We start from the raw sequence: 19435 nt of genomic DNA, 5'->3' as shown, positions 1-19435 counted from the left end.
CGTTGGGTGGTAACTATGATCACGGGCAATGACTCGGAATGGTGGCGTCAAGGAATATGCTTTACTGGAAAGCTATCACCTGAAGCTAGAGGGATCATTTTCCTAAAAGGTCTAACTAAATGAGATGAGCAAAAAAGCGGGTGAGTCTTAATCATGTGCTGTTCAAGAAGAGGAGCATTTGTCCTGCGTTCAGCTACTTTCATGACATCATTTATGCATTAAATATTTATTGAGTGTTTATTATGTGCCAGACACCATGCGAGGCAAAAAGGGGAATGTTAGTGTACGCGACTTGTATCTGTGCCCTCACGGAGCTGGTGGCCCAGCGAGAGGCCCTCCTCTGGTTGGACACTTCCCCTTAAAACAGCTCCAGCCTTGCTCAGCCTGTGCACTTGAGTAAGCACACCCCCGTAGCTGGAATTCAGTTATGCTCCCTCCCCCCACAGAGTGTACACTGGCTACATTTTTTCAGTGCTCCCAGCAGGACTAAGTAAGTACCCTGAGAGAATCAGCTTGTGTATTACCACTAATTAATGAAAGCTCCACACCTCCTAATTTCAAGGGATTTAATTAACACATCCAGTTCGCACTGACCAGCCTGGTGTTACTTTGCCCAAGTGGTAATCTATTAAATAACGTTAGCCTCCTGGGACTCGGTCATATGGCTTGACTTCCGGCATCGCGGGATTCTCCTGACCCAACACCGCTGTCATTCCTTGGGGTAACTCGCTCATTGCTGCCATCTTCTAAAGTAAGTTAACATATTAGCCAGTGGTGTGATGAAAGTTGTGTCAAAGCCACTAACGGCAAAACCAGACTTGATGTCTAAAGATAGTAAATGTTTTGAGGGTCTCGATGTATAGAGTATTGCAGGGTTAGATTGATGTCATCCCAATGCACATTTAAAAAAATAAGGACCTCAAGGCTACATTTCTGACTTGATTTCATGCCCCTAAATTAGCAACCATGGTACTGGCATGAACCCCCAAATCCTAAATCAACTTTGAGGCCTCTGGAAACTAATCCACACTCTCAAACATCTACCCAAACATTCCTCTTCTTGTCTGCAATTTCCTCACAAGACTTCCACTAATCACACCACAAAGAATGTCTGTAGCGTCCAGTCAAACCAAACTCAGAACTGGAGTCCATTAGCACCACCTTTCAGTTATAAAAGCAAACTTAACAAAGTTCGCCCTCCTTAAAAAACACAACACTCAACTTCTGGCATTCACGGCTTTATTAGTTTTGATGATCAGTACAACTGCGGTCATTCACTCCCATGTGTTCTGGGAAGCATTAACCCCACCCTCACATTAGGAAGATATCAGAGGCAGTTTTTATTTGAATAAGCATGCAAAGATAAAAGGAGTAAAATGAAAAATGAATGGCTTTCCTTCAGGTAAAGAAAGATAATAGGATAAAGTCAACCATCTTTATGCAGAAAAAAATTCAGATATCAGGTCAGACTGGTTGAAACGCCTGGTCAAATGTGTTTAACTTTCATAGATAATCAAAACCAGGCAATCTTTATAGTAGTTAAAATTTTAATAAATGATGGGCCTTTTGTTGGTTTCATTTAAGGGTTAAACGCATCATCTTCTCAATTCTTAGAGTCCACAGTCATTTTAATTTCTGGCTTATGTTGAATTGCTATGTGATCTTCATACACCTCTACTCCTACATAGAGAATTACTCATGATTTCTCAAAGACGGACAGACAGCCCACAATATGAAAATAGTAAAACTGAAGTTCTGTGAAACTCAAGATGCCACAAAAGCGGTGCCCAAGAGCCACTTTTCTCATCTTTATTCTTCCATCTGTTACTTCTTCTTCGAAACCTTACTAGAAGTGCTACTTTTACAGGAAAGATGATTATTACAAAGGCCAAATGCTTTCGTCCTAGATCTTGTCAACAGTAACTGTGGTTTCTCGGCGACTGCATCTCTCACCTTCACTGCTCAGTGTGGAAAACTGAAATAGACTTGGAGGAAGGAGCACCAAAAGGAGGAAGGACCCAGGCTCCGCAGTGGCCGGTGTCCTTTCCTGAAGAGGGCAAGCTCCCGCGGCCTCACTTGAAAGAAGCTTTCACTACCCTGCCCTTGAGAGGCTGGGGAGGGCGCCAGTTCCCCATCAGGGGCACTGGGGGCTCGTTCTCCGCACTTGCATAGAGGCTTCTCAGCTTGGCCATCTGCAAGGCAGGGGAAAACCGTCTGCATGCCATTCAGACCACGGGGACACGTTAAGCAAGCCACCAAAGAGCTAGACATCGCTGGGTTTCTAAACAAGACACGCGAACCAAAACCTGGCTCCGACGCTCAGTCCAGAGTTATGTGGTTACCAGTTCCGGAGTAATAGAAACCTTTTCTGTATTTGTATAAAAGCAGTTTGCTTCCTTTCACACAGGATCACCCTGCCCTCTGGTCAAAATCTTTTCCTCTTGAATTCTGAAAGCGTTATTTTAATTGAGGGTCAGTATGAAAGCTACTCCTTATGTGGAAGGGGATGACAGTATTAGTGCAAATAATAAACTCAATCGGCCGTCACTGTGTAAGTTTATGGAGTCAGCTTAGATGAACACTGGGAAGCAAGGCCTGAGCAGAGAGGTTAAAAGGTACTGGAAGCAGCCAGACGGGAGACGGAATCTCGGACCCTGCACTTGGCTGTGTGATCATGAGCAAATTACTTAACCTTACTGAGCCTCTACTTACTTAGCTATGAAACTGGAGAAAGAGTATACACCCTCCGAGGATGTTCAGTCCCTTCCATCGGCACCTTCTCCCCAGGCCTGTACTTCTCACCCCATCTCCTAACCAGAGCTCAGTATTTGGCAGTCCTCCAAGTCAGCAAAGACTAACCCATATGCATCTGAGCCCTTACGTGCTTGCAGAACACAAACGCGGTTATTGCTCAGCCTCGCCACCACCTTGACAAGCTCTGCATTTAGCCTGGTACCCTTTGGAAGTCCAGTTTTAGAAAGTTCAACAGGCTGATCGGAATTAACCAGGGCACACTCGAGGAGCGGTTCGCTAAGCATCCGGTTAGCAGCTGCGCATGTTCAGTTTCGCGTGCACGTGTCACGGAGCCCGCGGGCCCACAAGGCCGGCGCCGGCCGCCGCTCACCTGGTCGGAGCTCACGGTCATCGGCTCCTTCAGCAGGATCCACACGATGCACTCCTCGCAGGGCGGCGTGGTGAAGGAGCCCTGGTAGGTCCAGTAGTCCCGGCAGGCGGGGAACAGGGAGGACGGGTTGAAGTTCGTGAAGGGCGCCTCCTTGCCCTGCGAGGGGAGACAGCGCCCCGCGCGGTGAGCCGGCGCATGCGCACCGCCCGCCCCAAGAGCACCGCCCGCCCCAAGCATCCCACCGTCTGGGGAGGATGGATTTCAGATGCAAGAGAGAAAACCGCGCTTGGGAACAAAGTACGCTCCTTTCAGAAATAAAAGGCCGAGAAGGGATGCCGCCTGGCATGGTATGACTTTGGCACAGTCACTGTAACATTTTATTCCTTATTCACTGTAGGCAGAGTAATAAAACTATCATTTCTCAAGGAAAAAAAGTAGAAACTCATTCTAAACTGTAACAGAAGTATTTCATATAGGTTAATGCTGGGATTCTCGATGGTACAAAGCTGGCTTGCATTTTTATCGAACGTTGTACTCAGAAGAATACTTACTTTCTCTGGTGGTAAAGCTATATAGTGTTTGATTCGAACAGCCTCAAAGGCAATTAAAATGAGTCTGTTAAGTAGAAGAAATCTACTGTTAAGATTTAAAATATACAGATGCCCTCTTGGGGAGTGATGGCGATGTTAGCTATCTTGATTGTGGCGGTAGTTTCACAGGTGTATATACATCTATCAAAGTTCATCAAATTGTACATCTGAAGTATGTGTCGTTTACTGTACAGGAATCATACCATAATAAAGGTGTTAAAAAAATAAAATAAAACATACAGGTGCTGTTCAGGAGAGAAGGGACAACACTAGGATCCAAACATTTGGTACCTCTACAAATGTGTGTGCATGTGGGGTCTGTGTGGAGTGTGTGTATGTGTACGTGTGTGTGTTTGGCGAGGCAACACCTCTCCACCTCTCTCTCAAACACGTCCTTAAAAATGTAATTATCTAACAGGCTGATTATGAAGATTAAGTAAGCTTATATACATGAAATTGTTCTACAAACTGTAAACTATACAAATATACATACAGATATAATCGCATTTGCTTTCATATATATGTTTAACATATTAGTCAAACTTAGTAATACATTTTAGGTGAAAGAAAAACACCTGAAAATATAAAAGAGAAAAAACTGCCATACTCTGCTTTATGCCCTAGGAGGGAAAATGTGTTGTTGTTGTTGTTTTTTACCTTTGTCTTAATTTTGTCCAGTGCATCAAGGAACAATTGGAACTCGCCTTTCTCATGTCCTATCTGTAAAAAAAAAAAAAAAAAGAAAAAGAAAAGAAAGAAAGAAAAAGAAAAAGAAAAAAGAAAGAAAGAAAAGAAAGGAAGAACAAAAGAAAACCAACAATTATATTTTCTCTTCTCCATAATTAGGATTGTCTTAAAAACTGATTTTAATCCATCCACCTACAACTAGTGTTTATAAATCTGCCAGCATATCTCGTACTAAGCAAAAACATAAGTTTATTTTCCCCCACCGCGATTTTAGAGTATGTATTTTCTGAACTAAACTTGGACTCCAAGCCTCTGAAGTACAAAACCACAAAATTACATGTTGATTTACTTCTGCGTCCTTGACCTTCTCTGTGAAGTCATTTCACTTTCTTTTTCAATCAAATTAGAGCTAGGATGGACTCAATGTAACCAACACTAGACTCACTGTCTTTCTGCTTAGACTCACTCAATTCCACTTCCTGTAGTACTGTGTTCAAGCACTCAAAATGACCCAATGAATTCAGAACACAAAACAAATTAGGTCATTCAAAAATAAAGAAGATAGATTTTCACCTCTGGCTTGAAATCTAGATTATGTTACCACCAGATTCATGTGTTAATGACACTAAGTCCTCTCTAAACCATGGCTGGCTCAACAACACACACATTCCAGGTGCTATCTTAGCCTGGGGTCATGTGAGTGGTGGCCACCCTAAGCCGCAGGGACATCCAGCCAGGGACTTGGCATCGCAGTGGTTCCCAACATTGGCTTTTCTGGTTTCCAGTGCAATTGATGTGGAGTAGGGGAAAGGGTAAAGAACAACACTGCTCATGCCTTCACCTTCACCATCATAAGCTCCTTCAAAGGCTCCGTCCCCACCACTCCTACACACACACGCGCGTGCACACACACACACACACACACAAATATATACATCCTGAATCCTGAGAACGTTTAGAAGTGCTAGGGGTACTGGAGTATGACCAAAGGTACACTTTTAAGGAAGAGCAAAATATTTTGAGCTGATCTTAGAAGAAATACCTTGACTGGCTGAATGAATACTGAAATTCACTCCTCTCTCTCCATTAAATACAAGGAGTGAGCGAAACTTAAGCATCGATAAGGAATTCAACTTTGAAAAGAATATGGTCAATTTTTACCTTACCTTCAGAAAAATGCCAATCACAGCCACTCCATCAGGTTTCTTCAGAGCACTTGCAAAGCTGTTATACTTTGAATTCCAGTGAACCAAATGGAGCTGAAACCATGGAACAGAGGTTATGAGGTAAATTCCTAGAATAAGGAAATAAGTATACAATTGTTCACAATAACCCCCATAAGTATACAATCTGAGGTTGCTGAACACTCCCAGAGAAGTTGATGGAATTCTGAAGGTTAACATGCAATATTTTGGTGAAACTTTGAATAGTTCAAATACAAAGTTATGATAGGTGGAATGAGTGAAAACAGAACTTTCATTAGACCAATTCAAAATATGTATTTTGGTTTGTATAAAGGAGTGCTCTTTCTGACCAAATCAAACAGTGAAACACAGAGCTATAAGCAGGAATCTGCTAACATTCTAAAGTCACAATTAATTGGGAGGAGGAGGGGGAAAACAAGAAGACACATTCTTGGGCGGTTTTATAACCATCTCCTTTTTAGCAGCAAGTGTCCTAGAACCTGGTGGTAAACTCATCTTAATGAGGTTAAGGTGCTAATATCTGTACCGGCTAAATTAGTCAAATTTCCCACTTTGCCTTAGAGAATGACAAGAGAATACAATAGTTCAGAGCAGTTAAAAATTCTTTGATTCAAGATGAAAAGTATGAGATCATCCCAGCTTGGCCAAGCTGGAAGCCATGCCCACATTCGTAAGGAACATTCTAGACTTTCCCTATTTGTGGGTGAAGATGTCTGGAAGCCATTCTCAATTACTTTCTCCTGTCACTGGCTTTCTGGGTGGGTTGTAGAGAAATGGAATCATCACAGGGAAGATCTCTGGGTCTCCTCCAGTTTAGTTTAACCAACAGTTAAGCTGCCAGGAAACTATATTCAATATCTTGTAATAACCTTTAATGAAAAAGAATATGGAAATGAATATATGTGTATATATATGCATGACTGGGACATTGTGCTGTATGCCAGAAATTGATACATTGTAACTGATTATTCTTCAATTAAAAAAAAAAAAAAGGCTGCCTAGTGATCTGCCTAGCAGAGTGTCTGTAAGTGCCTCCAAGCTTCCTGTCCCAGCTCCTCTGTTGACCAGAGCCTGCCTCTGGGAAAGAGTCTGGAAGTACAAATGGAATTATCCTCACCTCAGGGCATCTGTCACCCCTTGGAGGCTTGGCCTGATACAGAGAACATGCAGCAGGCTTGTCTTATTTCCTTGTAACTTGATGCCTTGATCTCAGCTAAAAATCATGGGTTTTCTTTAATGGGTTAACCGAAACAGAGAGCAGCATTTGCTCATATTAAATCATGTGTGTATCTGTATCCATCTGTGTGTGTAGAAGTACTTAGGTACATATAGAGAGTCACACACATACACACACATGCACCCCCTTCAACACCGTTCATGAGCTTAGCCAGAATTACTAAGCACTATTTTTAAAGCACCATACTCTTGTAAAAGAGGCAGTTAAGGCACCGAACAAGACGGACCATGAAGCCAGTCTGCATAAGGTAAAGCGCCAGGTCTACCACTGAGGCTGTGTGACTTTGTTATGTAACTCTCCCGTGCCTCAGTTTCCTCATCTGTAACCCATCTCACAGCGTGTTGGGAGGATCAAGTGACTTAACGCTTGTAGGCGCTTAATAAGTGTTACTTATCCCTGTCCTTTCGGTTCCATTTGGGACCTTGGCTTTTCTTTTTTTAAGCTGCTGGCCAAGTTCTAAATATAACCTCGAGAGTCTTCATGCACGATGCTAACTCACCTATATCCCTTTAACTGCCTAGACCAGCATGTTTGGCAGCTTCAGTTTATGCTAAACCTACTGCAGCTCTTTTCACAACTCCAGGCTTGAAGCAAAAACAGTGTGTGCTATTCTGCCCTTATTTTTTGTTTTCACTGTGTGAGATCGAGAGTGGGTTACGGCAGCCTCTCCTACCTCCGCGGCATACTTGACCCCATCCACGATGTGCTCCGAGCCGTGATCATCCGACGAGCCCCAGTGGAGATGAAACTGGCGAAGCCGGTAGGCTCCAGTGAGAGGACCACCTCTCAGCACTGTGATTCAGAGAAGCAAGGACAGCAGTGAACTCGATGCTTCTTCTACAGAGCCCTGCTTTAAACACATGCTCTTCTAGCCAAGGCTTGACAGGCAAAGGTGATCCGTCTGCTGGGCTGACGGTGGCATCCCCAAACACACTGGTCTCTTTCTCCCAAAATAAAGTCTTGGGATGTATCAAAAGGAATGATTTCTCTTTCCTGTCTTTCTCATTTTGTTTGCTTGCTTTATAATTTTTTTAAAATGTGAAATAAACATCTATGAAAATAAAACCAATAGACGGGCATTTAATGGGTCTGTTGTGTGGTACAGTGGGGAGAACACGACAGCTGAGAGCCAGGCTGACTTGGGTTCCCCTCCCGGCTCCACCTCCTTGCGAGTTGTGTGATCTCAGGCAAGTTGCTAAACTTCTCTGAACCCGTTTTCGCATCCCTCTGAAGGTGATAATAATACTAACCTTTCAGAGCTGCTGTGAGGATTAAATGAGATTAGGGACTTTAAATTGTTCATGACAGTGCCCAGGACAGTAATCACCAAGCAAATGTGAATTCTTTCTCCATGTCTTGCCTTCCACCACAGTTCTCTTCAAGACAACAAGCAAGAGCTTTTCACCCACGTCCAATTCAGACAATGTATTCAAATGCGATGAAATAGAAAATTCAGCCGTTTCCCAGGGAATCAATCACTGTGGACAGCTATGATTCTCAGTAGCATGAATTTGAGTTTGCTGTCCAAAGACCTCAACCTGTCTCTTAACTTGGTTTCACTTCATTCAGCCGGGGGAGTGATTTAGCAGTTCAAATGTTTTCTAAGGGATATTGGAAACTGTTCAGAAACCCCGAAATCAAAAGTTAGCAATATAAGCTAGATCAAAACAGAATCCAGAGGGCAGCTATTCTAGAAAAGACTGGCCAGCTGTTGGTGCTGAAATGACAGACTGAAAGCCACAGTATAGGTCTAACACGACAGAACGAGGCTTATCTGAGCTCAGTCACGTAGGAATGAGTGGTTTCATTAATTGCAATTTTTCTGTCCAACCACTAGAAACTGTTACTATGAGTCCAATTGATTTGGGTGAACCATTCAAAATTGTCAATATTCCATCATTTTTATTTACAAAAAGGCATTTTCATGTGATTTGACCTAATAGACACTGATTTTGTTGTTTATCCTTCAGAATGGAACTGGATTTAAATGGAGAGAAAAGAAAAAAGTAACACCAGCCAGATGATTGTTTAAGAAAATATATATTTCTATGCTATTCCTTCCTTGGAACCTACAAGTGGGTAGAAATTATGACTATGACTCTTTTCTTACAACATTATTGAGAATATTCATTTATGTATCAGCAAAGATAATTTTAATTTTTTTACAAATGCGGTTATACAAAAATGTATTACTGTACAGCAAACACCAAAATATTAAAGGTAGAGCCTTATCTCACTTACAATGAAATAAAGGATTTCTAAATAGCCTTTTTTTTATTTCACTGATTTGCTTAATAGCATAGGTGAAAAAAAATAGTGTAGGTGAAATAAAGAGGTTTTTTTAAAAAAATGCAAATTTTCATTTTCACACAAACGCAAATCATACTTTGAGAAGACATGGTCAGGTACTTAAAACACTCACCAAAATGATTAGCCGGGCAAACCCCACTCCAGCATTGAAGGCAAGTCTTCCTGACTCAGCTAGTAGATCTACTCTCTGCCCTGGATCGGCCCCTACCCACAGACCAGGGGAAGAGAGGGCCTACTTAAGTTTTTTGCTATGTTCCTTGCTTTGTAGACTAGAATCTGTTCCACATTTGGGAATGGGAGCCTTGCTCTCCAGGCCATGGTTAAGAGGTAAAAACCCCCTCAGGTGTAGACCATGAGAGCCTGAAGAACACTCCTTTGGACTCATTACTCACCTCCCTGTCCAACTTCATTTCAGGAATGCATTGCCAACTTTTAGCTTGGGCCTGGGGCCATTTTGCAGCAGCAAAGTGACCAGGGTTAGAGTGAGACATTCCTCTTCAATGCATAAACAGAATCCTCCATGACTAGAGCACAGTCAAACATCATCTCCATTCTCAGACAAGAAGTGACCCCTCTTCCCACTAATGCAGCTGCCGCAGTCATCAATCACATTTTGCCAGCGTGGACATTAAAAACGTCCACACGTCTCTACTTAAGTGTCATACTTACTTGACCTATCATAAGTGTCATCAAACACAACCCGGCAGGTCTTCCCGTTGTTCAGGATCGTCTTGGCAGAGCCGGGATCATAGGCTGCTGTCCATGGCAGCAGAGAGGGGTCATGACTGATGTCTTTAGTGTGCAGTTCGATCGGCGACTGGTTGTCTCCCTTGGCAATGGGGTAAAGCTCATGCCAGTGGTCAGGACCTAGGAAATCAAATTGAGGGCATTGCTTTATTTGGTGGCGCCACCCAAGCCCTCTTTTAATTGACCGAACCAGAAAAACACACAGAGGCTAGGCAGTGATTATCAAAGGTCTTGGATTTCAGATTGGGCAATGCAAGGCTTAGTGTTTAAGATCTGTTCAATGCTTTGTTAATGGTGTACCTGAAAACTATATTTAGCTCAGTTTATTTCCGCCCCCTGCTCAAGCATATAGCCTCAAGGCTTATTTTTGAAATGGACCTCATCACGTTTTACCAGTGCCACGTGGATTTCAAAGCATGCCCATTTTCCTGCTGCAGTGGGTTAGGCAGAAGCTGCAGGCAGAGCGGTTTATACCGACACCGGGCTCAGAGAGGTTAAGCGCTTGCCCGGTATCACGGGGCAGGGGACAATCAGAACTGGACCTCGGTGGTCTGACTTCTCAGTCGGAGGCAGTGTGATCCGGGCAAGTTCCCACGCCTCCCTGCGCTGCGGTTCCCTCCAGTGGGGAGTAATGCCGCTCCACACCAGGGAGAACGGAATGAGACCACGGTAAAAGCGTCGTGGGTGGGCGGTGGCACTCGGAAAGTGCTCAGTAAGTGTTAGCTTCCCTCGACCCCTCCGCCCACATCTTCCGGCGCCCTTGCCCGCCCGAGTGGCCCACTTCCCTGCGCACCGCCGAGCCCACGCTCGCTCACCGTTGTGGCTGGCGTAGCCCCACTCCTTGGCCATGGTCCTCCCTGTGGGCGCTGGACGGCGGCTGCCTTCTGTCCCCGGCGGCGTCGCGCGCAGTCCCGGCGAGCCCGGGCCTTTTATATAGGTCCCCCACACACACTGCACGGCCTTATTCGGTCAGCGAGGGTGGGGCGGGGGGCTAAGCTGGATTGGGGTGGTATTTGGGAGGCGGGGTGGGGGAAGCCAATGAATTCCAAGGGCTGGACAGCTGCTGGGATCGGGGGAGATGGGCGGAGTCCCTCCTCCCCCTTGGAAGCGAGTCTCCTGGCCCCTCCAGCCCTCCCTCCCGTCTGCTAAAGCTGCAGGGCTCTCTTACCCCGGTGCCGACGTGCAGAAATGCCAGCGGCTCTCGCCCTGTCCACCCTCCCCGATCCATGCATTGTGTGTGTGTGTGTGTGTGTGTGTGTGTGTGTGTGTGTGTGTGTGTGTGTAGGGGGCGGGGGAGATGGGGTTGTCGTGGTTGTGTTTAGGCACCGACTAAAATCTGCACCCCGGCGGCGTTTGCAGCCTCGCTTAGAAGTTGCTTTCAGCGCAGGCTGGCGGTCGGGCTGCGGCCTCTGGACGCTTCTGCGAGTTTATTTCGCTCCAGCGATCCGGTTACGGTGGCTGGAAAGAACACATTTGTTTGCCTGAACCACGTTTGACTCTCTGCAGGCAACTTGTAAAATCCCAAAAGCAAAAGATGAGAAGAAAGAGGCCGGAGGGCAGGTTCTCTGACTCCATTATCCTTAAGAGATTGACAGTGTCCGGTCCCTGGAACCACACCAACCAGCAACCCCCGAGCCCGCGGGTCCCTGTGGTCTGCGGGATGCAGTGGGCTGGGTCTCGGGAATCCGGGGAAGGTCTGGATCCAGGTCGCCGAAGAGCCAGGAGCCTGGGGCTGATTTAGCGACACTCCGTGAGCTGCTGTACCTCTGCTCACGGAAAGTCGAGAATATTCCGGAGTGTTGAAAGGCCACGAACACAGAGTGAGTCATATTGTTTAAAACATATGACCGCATTTTCCAAGACATAGTGAAAGATCAGAAGAAAAGGAGGAGAAAATGTTTTCCAGAATTGCTTTGTATTTTTCCTTCCCCTCCCAAGTTATTGTATAATGCAGTGACCCACGCTGAGGGTCACAGAATGGACGTATCCAGTGTGCACATGTGAAAGTTATATTTTTAAATGTCTAATTGTGGTTCACATTGAAGAAGCAGCCTATTAGATATTTGCAGGTCTAAGAGTATATTTTGAATGTTTTTCTTTGTCCCAGGTAAGTATTGATTTTGTTCAAAAAAAAAAAAGAGAGAGAGAGAGAGATGAACCTAATTTCAGTACTATCTTGAGCAAGGTTGAGATACATTTTCTTAATTACTTTGACTTTTATCGATGCTGGGATTTTGTATTTGGGGATTACAAACCTTGAAAAGGAAATCTCTCATCATGGTAAAGATAGCTCATCCCCAAGGCATGTGGAATAACTGACCACACTCATAACCTGGACGCCAGAGGAGTCACTCCCGGGCGTATTTTTGTGACCAGGGATTATTTGATCCACACAATAGCGATGTGGAATCAAGAACCAAGATGGTTTGGAAAAACCAAGCAAACAGCAGTGCAAATGCCCTTAGACTCTGAGCTCAAGTGTCTCAGTGTTGGATCAGAAAGTCTGCTACTGAATTGGGATGTCTGGGCCAGTTTTCCGCTTTATGGTGGTAGTGTGGTGTGGTAGTTTGTGGTTAATGGAGGTGTTTCACATTGTGCATAATTATTTCTATTAGTAAATTATGATCTTGTTCTAATTCATTAAATGATTTCGATCTCTCTTTTTCTGGTGTATGTGAGTAGGTCAGTTACTGAATTTCATGTTATTTGATACAATGTTAATAGAGATAAAGTTTTTAATAAAACCTTTATATCAAGCAAAGCCAACAATTTAGGAATTCATCATATTATTACTGTTTATGCATAGAAGGAGTTTTTAAAGTGGGCTGTTATCAAATTTTTTAAAAAAGACTATGCACAATGCATAAATAATAAATTAAAGACATATAAAGTAGCACATAATTTCAAATAAACATTAGGTAGAACTTGCAAAGTGAAATACTAGTTTTAGGCGTATGGTCTTGAAAAATGATGATTGATCTTTTCATTGTGCTTTTGTACTAGAAAGTTAATAAAAATTGGAATTTCAAGACAGTTTATGTCAAATCATGTCACTTTAGACCATAATATATTTTTCAGAAGCACAAATTAATCATCTGCATTTTAATTGATTTTACTCCAGCATGTTTGTCTATAAATTTCAAAATTCCCTGTCAACAGAGCAAAGAGATCATTCTAAATTGTGTCCAAGACACTGAGATTTCTAAAGTTGGCTTAAAAAAAGGGAAAACTGTTAGGTACACACTGAGATAAATAATGCCGGAAAAAGAGCTAAGAATGATTAACTACAAATTATCCCCCAGCATTTTCACAGTATTTCTCCCAGCATTGTTATTGGAAAGTTGATGTATTGGGCAATTTGTAGGATTTATCTCCCTAAATGGGTGTGTTCATACAGAGAAAGGAAGAGAGGGAGAGAGAAGGGGAGGAAGGGTGAAAGGGACAGGGGGAGAGTGGGGAGAGGGGGGCAGGGGGAGAGAGAGACACATGCTCAGATCAATGAAGGGAAGATAATTTGGGTAAACGTAGCTTGAGGGGAATGGAGTATCTGAATGTAGACATTTCAACTAGGTGGTATGTTAAAATTACAAACTTGAAAAATCTAAGGTGATAAAATTGAATGTTCCATGTGCACTGGAAAAGAATGTATTCTGCTGTTTTTGGATGGAATGCCCCATAGATATCTATTGAGTCCAACTGGTTTAATGTGTCATTTAAGGCTACCGTTTCTTTATTAATTTTCTGTCCAGACGATCTGTTCTTTGACATAAGTGGGGTGTTAAAGTCCCCTTCATTTATTGTATTATTGTCATTTTTTCTTTTATATCTGTTAATATTTCCTTTATTTAAGGGCTTGCATATCAAGTGTGGATATGTTAATGAGTGTTACATCCTCTTCTTGTATTGATCCCTTTATCTTTATATTATGCCCTTCTTTCTCCTTTATTATAAGACTTTGTTTTAAAGTCTATTTTGTCTGGTATAAGTATTACTACCCCAGTTTTCTTGTCATTTCCATTTGCATGAAATATATTTTTCCACCCCTCAATTTCATTCTTTCTGCGTCTTTAGTTCTGACATGAGTACCTTGTAAGCAGCATACAGATAAGTCCTGTTTTTTTAATCCAAACAGACACACTATATCTTTTGCTTAGAATACGTTTGTTCTATTGACATTTAAAGTGACTATTGATAAGTATTTATTGTGATTTTGTTACTGGTTTTCTGGTTGTTTTTGTAGTTCTTTATTCTTTTCTTCTTCTAGTTTCTTCCCTTGTGGCTTGATAATTTTCTTTAGTTTCTTCCCTTGTGGCAAGATAATTTTCTTGTTTCCGTTCTCTCTCATTTCTGTGTGTGCATTGTAAGTTTTTGATTTGTAGTTACCATGGGGAAACTACAAATATATGTGTTATATATGTTGACTTATAGCTGTATCCACTTGATTTAGACTGATAGTCATCTAAGTTCAAATACATTCTAAAAGAGCTACGTTTTTTTACTCCCCTCCCCCACATTTTGTGTTTTTGCTGTTATAGCTTACAACTTTGCATTTATCTATTCACTATTTACTGTAGTTTTGGTTGACTTTATAATTTTTTTTTCCTTTAACCTTCACACTAGCTTGTTTAAGTGGCTGATTCACAGCCTTTACTGTATAATACATCTACCATTACTTCAGATGCTGTGCCAGGTTTGAGCTGACTTAGTCTCTCCTAACTGTGTACCTCCCTTGGCCATGTGGAGCCCTCATCCCAGTGTGGAGCTGGGGCAGAACAGGGGGGGCCTGAGTGGGCATTCAGCTCTAGCTGGGGTGCCTGCAGGGGCTGTTGCAGGAAACCAGTCAGAATCCCAGGCAGTTTCAATCTGCTTCCTCTGCCTTGTTTTGGGAGTAAGCAAACATGAGCACACAAGCGAAGTCTAGGCTCTTACAGCCCTCTGTTAGTCCCGTTGGTTTAAACCAGCCGAGGGACTTCTCTGGTGTCTGATCCCAGGGCTGGGGTGCCCTCTATATGGTTCAACATGCTCACCCCCCAGGGAGGGGAGATCTTTGAGCCCATGTAATCCCTCTGCTCTTCTGCATCTCCTCCTAGGGGCACAGGTCCTGATTTGATCGCTTCTCTTCCCTTCCTGCCCAACTCCATGTGGACCTTTCTTAAAGCTTTGGTTGTGTCAGAGTTTTTCTCCAGTCCCCAGTTTGTTTTCAGTGAGGATTGCTCCCTATGTAGATGTAGTGTTGATATGTTTGTCAGAGGAGGTGAGCTCCACATCCTCCTACTCAACCATCTTGATCTCCCCTCTATTTCTAATTCTGTCTACACTGCAGCGTGCTCAGCACCAAAAATTTAGCTTCCACCCATTACCATATAGTTGATCCCTTTTATCCATTTCTGCCTCTAAAAATCAAATTTTTAAGTTAATCTATTTAACTCTCATATATAACTTAGCTTTTACCTTCCTCCCTGACAATATTGTTTGTTTGTTTGTTTGTTTGTTATTTCTTTTTTCCCAAAAACATTGTCAGGAAACTTGGCTCACCAATAGAAGCCAAACCTGATAGGCCCAGTTCCTGAGTTTGTCACCAGCGACAGACAGCTGAGCCACTTGGATCAAATCTTAAAGTCTGAGTCCTATTCATGGCAGTTTTATAGGGGAACAGCCTGAGAACTTGTCCCAGCTGGTGTCCCTCACTAAAATGTATTGCCCTGAGATAGTCACTTTATTGGAGAGCAGGAGCATGAGTCCAAATGTGAGGCGCCTCCCCTAGATCTATGCAGTAAGATTGGATCATCAGGGTTCATAAATTCAAACTGTTTCCTTCCAAATACAAATTCTTCTTTTGAAATACAGTGATAGATCTTAAACTGAGAAAACTCACTAGTTGAACTTTGGGGTAACTTTTCTTAGTATCAAATGTAGGTTATCAATTCTAGTTTTCAATAACTCAATGCTAATATTTGCTTGCAAAATTAACAAGGGGAACTGTGCTTTGTGTTGACATTTCATAGCATTTTGGTGGCCATTTGCTTACAATTTTCTTCAGCCTTAGCCATGTCATCTGTGAAATGGAGAGAATAATGCCTACCTTACAGGGTTCGGTGCGGCTTCAATGAGATACTTCAGTGAAGAACTTAGCTCAGTCTAGGCCAGTGTATTTTCACTCGGCGAAGTTAGTACCCTTCTCTGGCTTTGTTCATTTTATCCAATTTCTTTCTTTCTTTTTTAAAAATTTTTTTGGGGGGTAGCTAATTGGGTTTGTTTGTTTGTTTTAAACGGAGATGCTGGGGATTGAACCTAGGTCCCGGTGCATGCTAAGCATGCACTCTACCACTGAGCTATACCCTCCCCCTATCCAATTTCTCATTGGACAGTCACCTATCCTGACTAATCCTTGTTCCTTGTTGGTCGTAAACAGTGCCTCTTGTTCATGTCAGAGTGCAGGTGCTAGCCCACAGACATCACAGAGATGCAGGATGCATTCTGCTGGTGTAGGATAAAACGAACACCCGTGGCCATTCACCTTCTCCTTGAACTGTTTTGAGCTGCTCCATCTAATACCAGTTGATCCTTCCCACAGTGGGAATTGCACTTAAACCTTTTTTAACCACAAGTGACCAATTATGTGCAAAATGTACTAATCTCATACAACAAAATTAACTGAAACCCTAAGCACTGTGATAAGAACTAAGAAGACCCTAGTTCCTACAAGGCTTAGCACTTCTTTAGTATATTATTTGATAAACAAGTTTTTAAAAGTGAAATGCAAAGTCTTCTAAATGGCAACCACGGTCTTCAGAAGTCTGTCCAACCCACTTTCAGCCTTATCCCCACCTTTCCTTCCAAATCCACCAGCCCTCTGCGTCAGCTACAGAGCTGCCTTCACTCCTCCCATAACACGCTTTAGTCTTACCCCCTCTTTGCCTTTTCACACACTGTTCTCTTTGACTCCATTGTCCTCCCCATGGTCTATACCTAATACAGCTAAACCGTTTACATCAACAGCTCTACAGCCAGTGTAGGAAGTGAGTAAGATTTCACACTGAAAAGACATCGGTTCTCCCTTAAGATCAGGTCTCCATTCAATCTGCTTTCTTTTGATCTCTGCTGCCATTCTGATTCAAGGCCAAGCCACTGTTAGACTTCTTTTTTTTTTAAACACTTTTTAGTGAGTTATAGTCATTTTACAATGTTGTGTCAAATTCCAGTGTAGAGCACAATTTTTCAGTTATACATGAACATACATATATTCATTGTCATTTTTTTGTTTTTGGTATTATTTTTATTGGAATGGGTGATTCTGTTTCCAATATAATGTAATTTTTTCTGCTTCCCTGAGAAAAATCAAGCATTAACCTCGCCATTCTAGAAGCTAGAAAAACCCCGGTTTCACCTCTGTCTTTCCCTGTGAAGTGTTGCTATCCTAGGCTGGACAAGTAACTTCACAAAATAGTAACAACTGCCTAGCACCCTTCACCTGATTATTAACACCAAACACTGTATGTACAAGCACTTGAAAACTAACACTTTATATTTGTCATTATTCTCACTTTACAAATTTAATTAAATAAATATTTAAGAACTGTGGGGTTTTCATGCAGGAAAAAATTCTAGAGTCATTTTTTTTTTTCCAAATTGGAAGGTACAAACCTGGTAAACACAAATTCATGTTTTTTAAAAGACATTAGGAGACATTAGAAATTGATTTGCGTCAAATTTCTGAATAACAGAGCAGAAGAATATGTGTATTAATTGTTTGAATTTTATAGGCTTTTAATATCATTAAGTATTTTTTTTAATTTTTTCAAAATTAAGGAATCAAGACTGACAGTAACCTTTGAATTAGTAGACTACACCCCACAGTTATTTTATCATACTTTTTCCAAATAAAAATGGAATTTAAATACTTTATTCCTGAAAGATTTTATATTGGTATAACTGCAGAATTTTCTGGGTTTTTTTTTTTTTTTTGGCTTTATTGAGGTGTAAGTGACAAATAAAATTGTAAGCTATTTAAAGTGTACACTGTGATGATTTGAAATACGTGTACATGGTGAAAAGAGCCCTCCCACCTAGGTAATTAACCTACCCACCACCTCACCTGTTCATCTTTTGTGTGTGTGAGAACACTTGGTTCTATTCTCTTAGAAAATTTCAATTACATAACAAAGTGTTATCAACTACAGTCACCATGTTATACATTATATCCCTAAGGTCTTATTCACCTTATAGCTGAATGTTTGTGCTCTTTTACTAAACTCTTCCTATTTCCAGTTTTCAATATTTAAAATAAAAATTCCTTCTATAAAAAAATGGTACTTAATATCTTGATTTCCACCAATGTAGGTACTATTAATCTTAGGATAAATGATTATTTTATGTCCCACTTAGGAAAGAATGCCATTAATTAAACCATCATGCACTGCTTTTTAAAAAATCCCATCAGTAGTGTCTCAGCATGCCTCATACCCTAAGACTAAAATACAATTAACTTTTACCTTCTGTCTTTATTTTTTTAAACATTTTTATTGAGTTATAGTCATTTTACAATGTTGTATCAAATTCCAGTGTAGAGCACAATGTTTCAATTATACATGAACATACATATATATATTCATTGTCACATTTTTTTTCTCTGTGAGCTTATCTTCTGTCTTCAGAAAAAGTTACTTGGACACTTCTGATTTTGCCTCTAAATGATAAGGACTATCTTGACATTGGAAAAAATGTAATTTCTGATAAATCCATTGCCATGTGTCTCACATTTCTTTATGTGATAGAAAATTCATCTCACAGTCTTAGTTTGAAAATATAAATGAGCCACTCATGGAGCTGGTAAATAAATTAATTTCATAGGGAAACCCAGATTCTAGACTCATCCTTAACTATGTGTGTAACTTTGCAAAGTTGCACAGCATCTCAGGTAGTGTTTTCTTGTATATAAATGAGAGGATAGACTAGAGACTGGGAAAGTCCCTTCAACTTTACTATCTATGATCACTGAATATCACATATAACAGTTGAATTCTCTAAACAGGTGGACCTTAATTTAACATTTGGAGGAAATACTTCTCACAAGTAATAAGGCTACTAAAGTGCATGCATTAAAAACTGTATAATGCTTGTTATCATGAGAACCAAAATTTTAAAAATAATAATAGCAAAAAATGTAATTTCTGTTCCAATACAGCTTTATAATATTGTCTATTATTTTGTTTAACTCAACTTAATATACCCTCTTGATTTGTAGTGATGTGGGGAAAAATTATTATTTACTGTGATATAATATTAATTTCCCTTATAAATTACAATCAACTGAAATCTCTGGCATATAGTTTGGTCTTTGTGATTCAGATAACTTAAAACCAGTGTGAAATTTTGAGGTAAATGTTTTCAAACCAGAAACATCTTTAGTTAACCATTATCACTGTAAAGAAAAATGAAACTATGGAATACAATATGGTAAGGTACAGAGTCTGCAAAGTGATTATAATATATACTCATTTTTATGAAATGTAAAATTAAGAAGGAAAAATTTCAT

The 19435-nt window shown here is 41.4% G+C and overlaps 1 protein-coding gene and 1 long non-coding RNA gene across 2 annotated transcripts in view; one reads left to right on the top strand and one right to left on the bottom strand.

The window, feature by feature from the left end:
• Positions 1 to 1222: 1222 nt before the first annotated feature.
• On the bottom strand, positions 1223 to 10872 carry CA3 (carbonic anhydrase 3). Its single transcript, XM_074354869.1, has 7 exons — positions 10716 to 10872; positions 9823 to 10020; positions 7517 to 7635; positions 5568 to 5660; positions 4372 to 4434; positions 3125 to 3280; positions 1223 to 2192 (listed from the first exon to the last, which is right to left on the bottom strand). Exons 1-7 carry the CDS (start codon positions 10747 to 10749, stop codon positions 2073 to 2075), a joined length of 783 nt encoding a protein of 260 aa, XP_074210970.1. The 5' UTR covers positions 10750 to 10872; the 3' UTR covers positions 1223 to 2072.
• LOC141575514 (uncharacterized) overlaps positions 10015 to 19435 on the top strand; it is a 22167-nt gene continuing 12746 nt past the window's right edge. Inside the window, exon 1 of the long non-coding RNA XR_012503145.1 lies at positions 10015 to 10612. This is a non-coding gene — a long non-coding RNA (uncharacterized LOC141575514). The remainder of the gene's footprint in view (positions 10613 to 19435) is intronic.

The sequence above is a fragment of the Camelus bactrianus genome, chromosome 29, assembly GCF_048773025.1.
Source record: "Camelus bactrianus isolate YW-2024 breed Bactrian camel chromosome 29, ASM4877302v1, whole genome shotgun sequence".
NCBI lineage: Eukaryota > Metazoa > Chordata > Mammalia > Artiodactyla > Camelidae > Camelus > Camelus bactrianus.
This window is presented reverse-complemented; position numbering and strand designations above follow the sequence as displayed.

Bases quoted from the DNA above. Each gene is read 5' to 3' on its own strand.
- CA3 (XM_074354869.1), bottom strand. From the start codon at position 10,749: ATGGCCAAGGAGTGGGGCTACGCCAGCCACAACG. The intron at 4,435-5,567 runs GTAAGGTAAAAA...TTTTTTTTACAG, and splicing joins TGATTGGCATTTTTCTGAAG to ATAGGACATGAGAAAGGCGA. The intron at 3,281-4,371 runs GTAAAAAACAAC...CTCCCCTCGCAG, and splicing joins TGGACAAAATTAAGACAAAG to GGCAAGGAGGCGCCCTTCAC.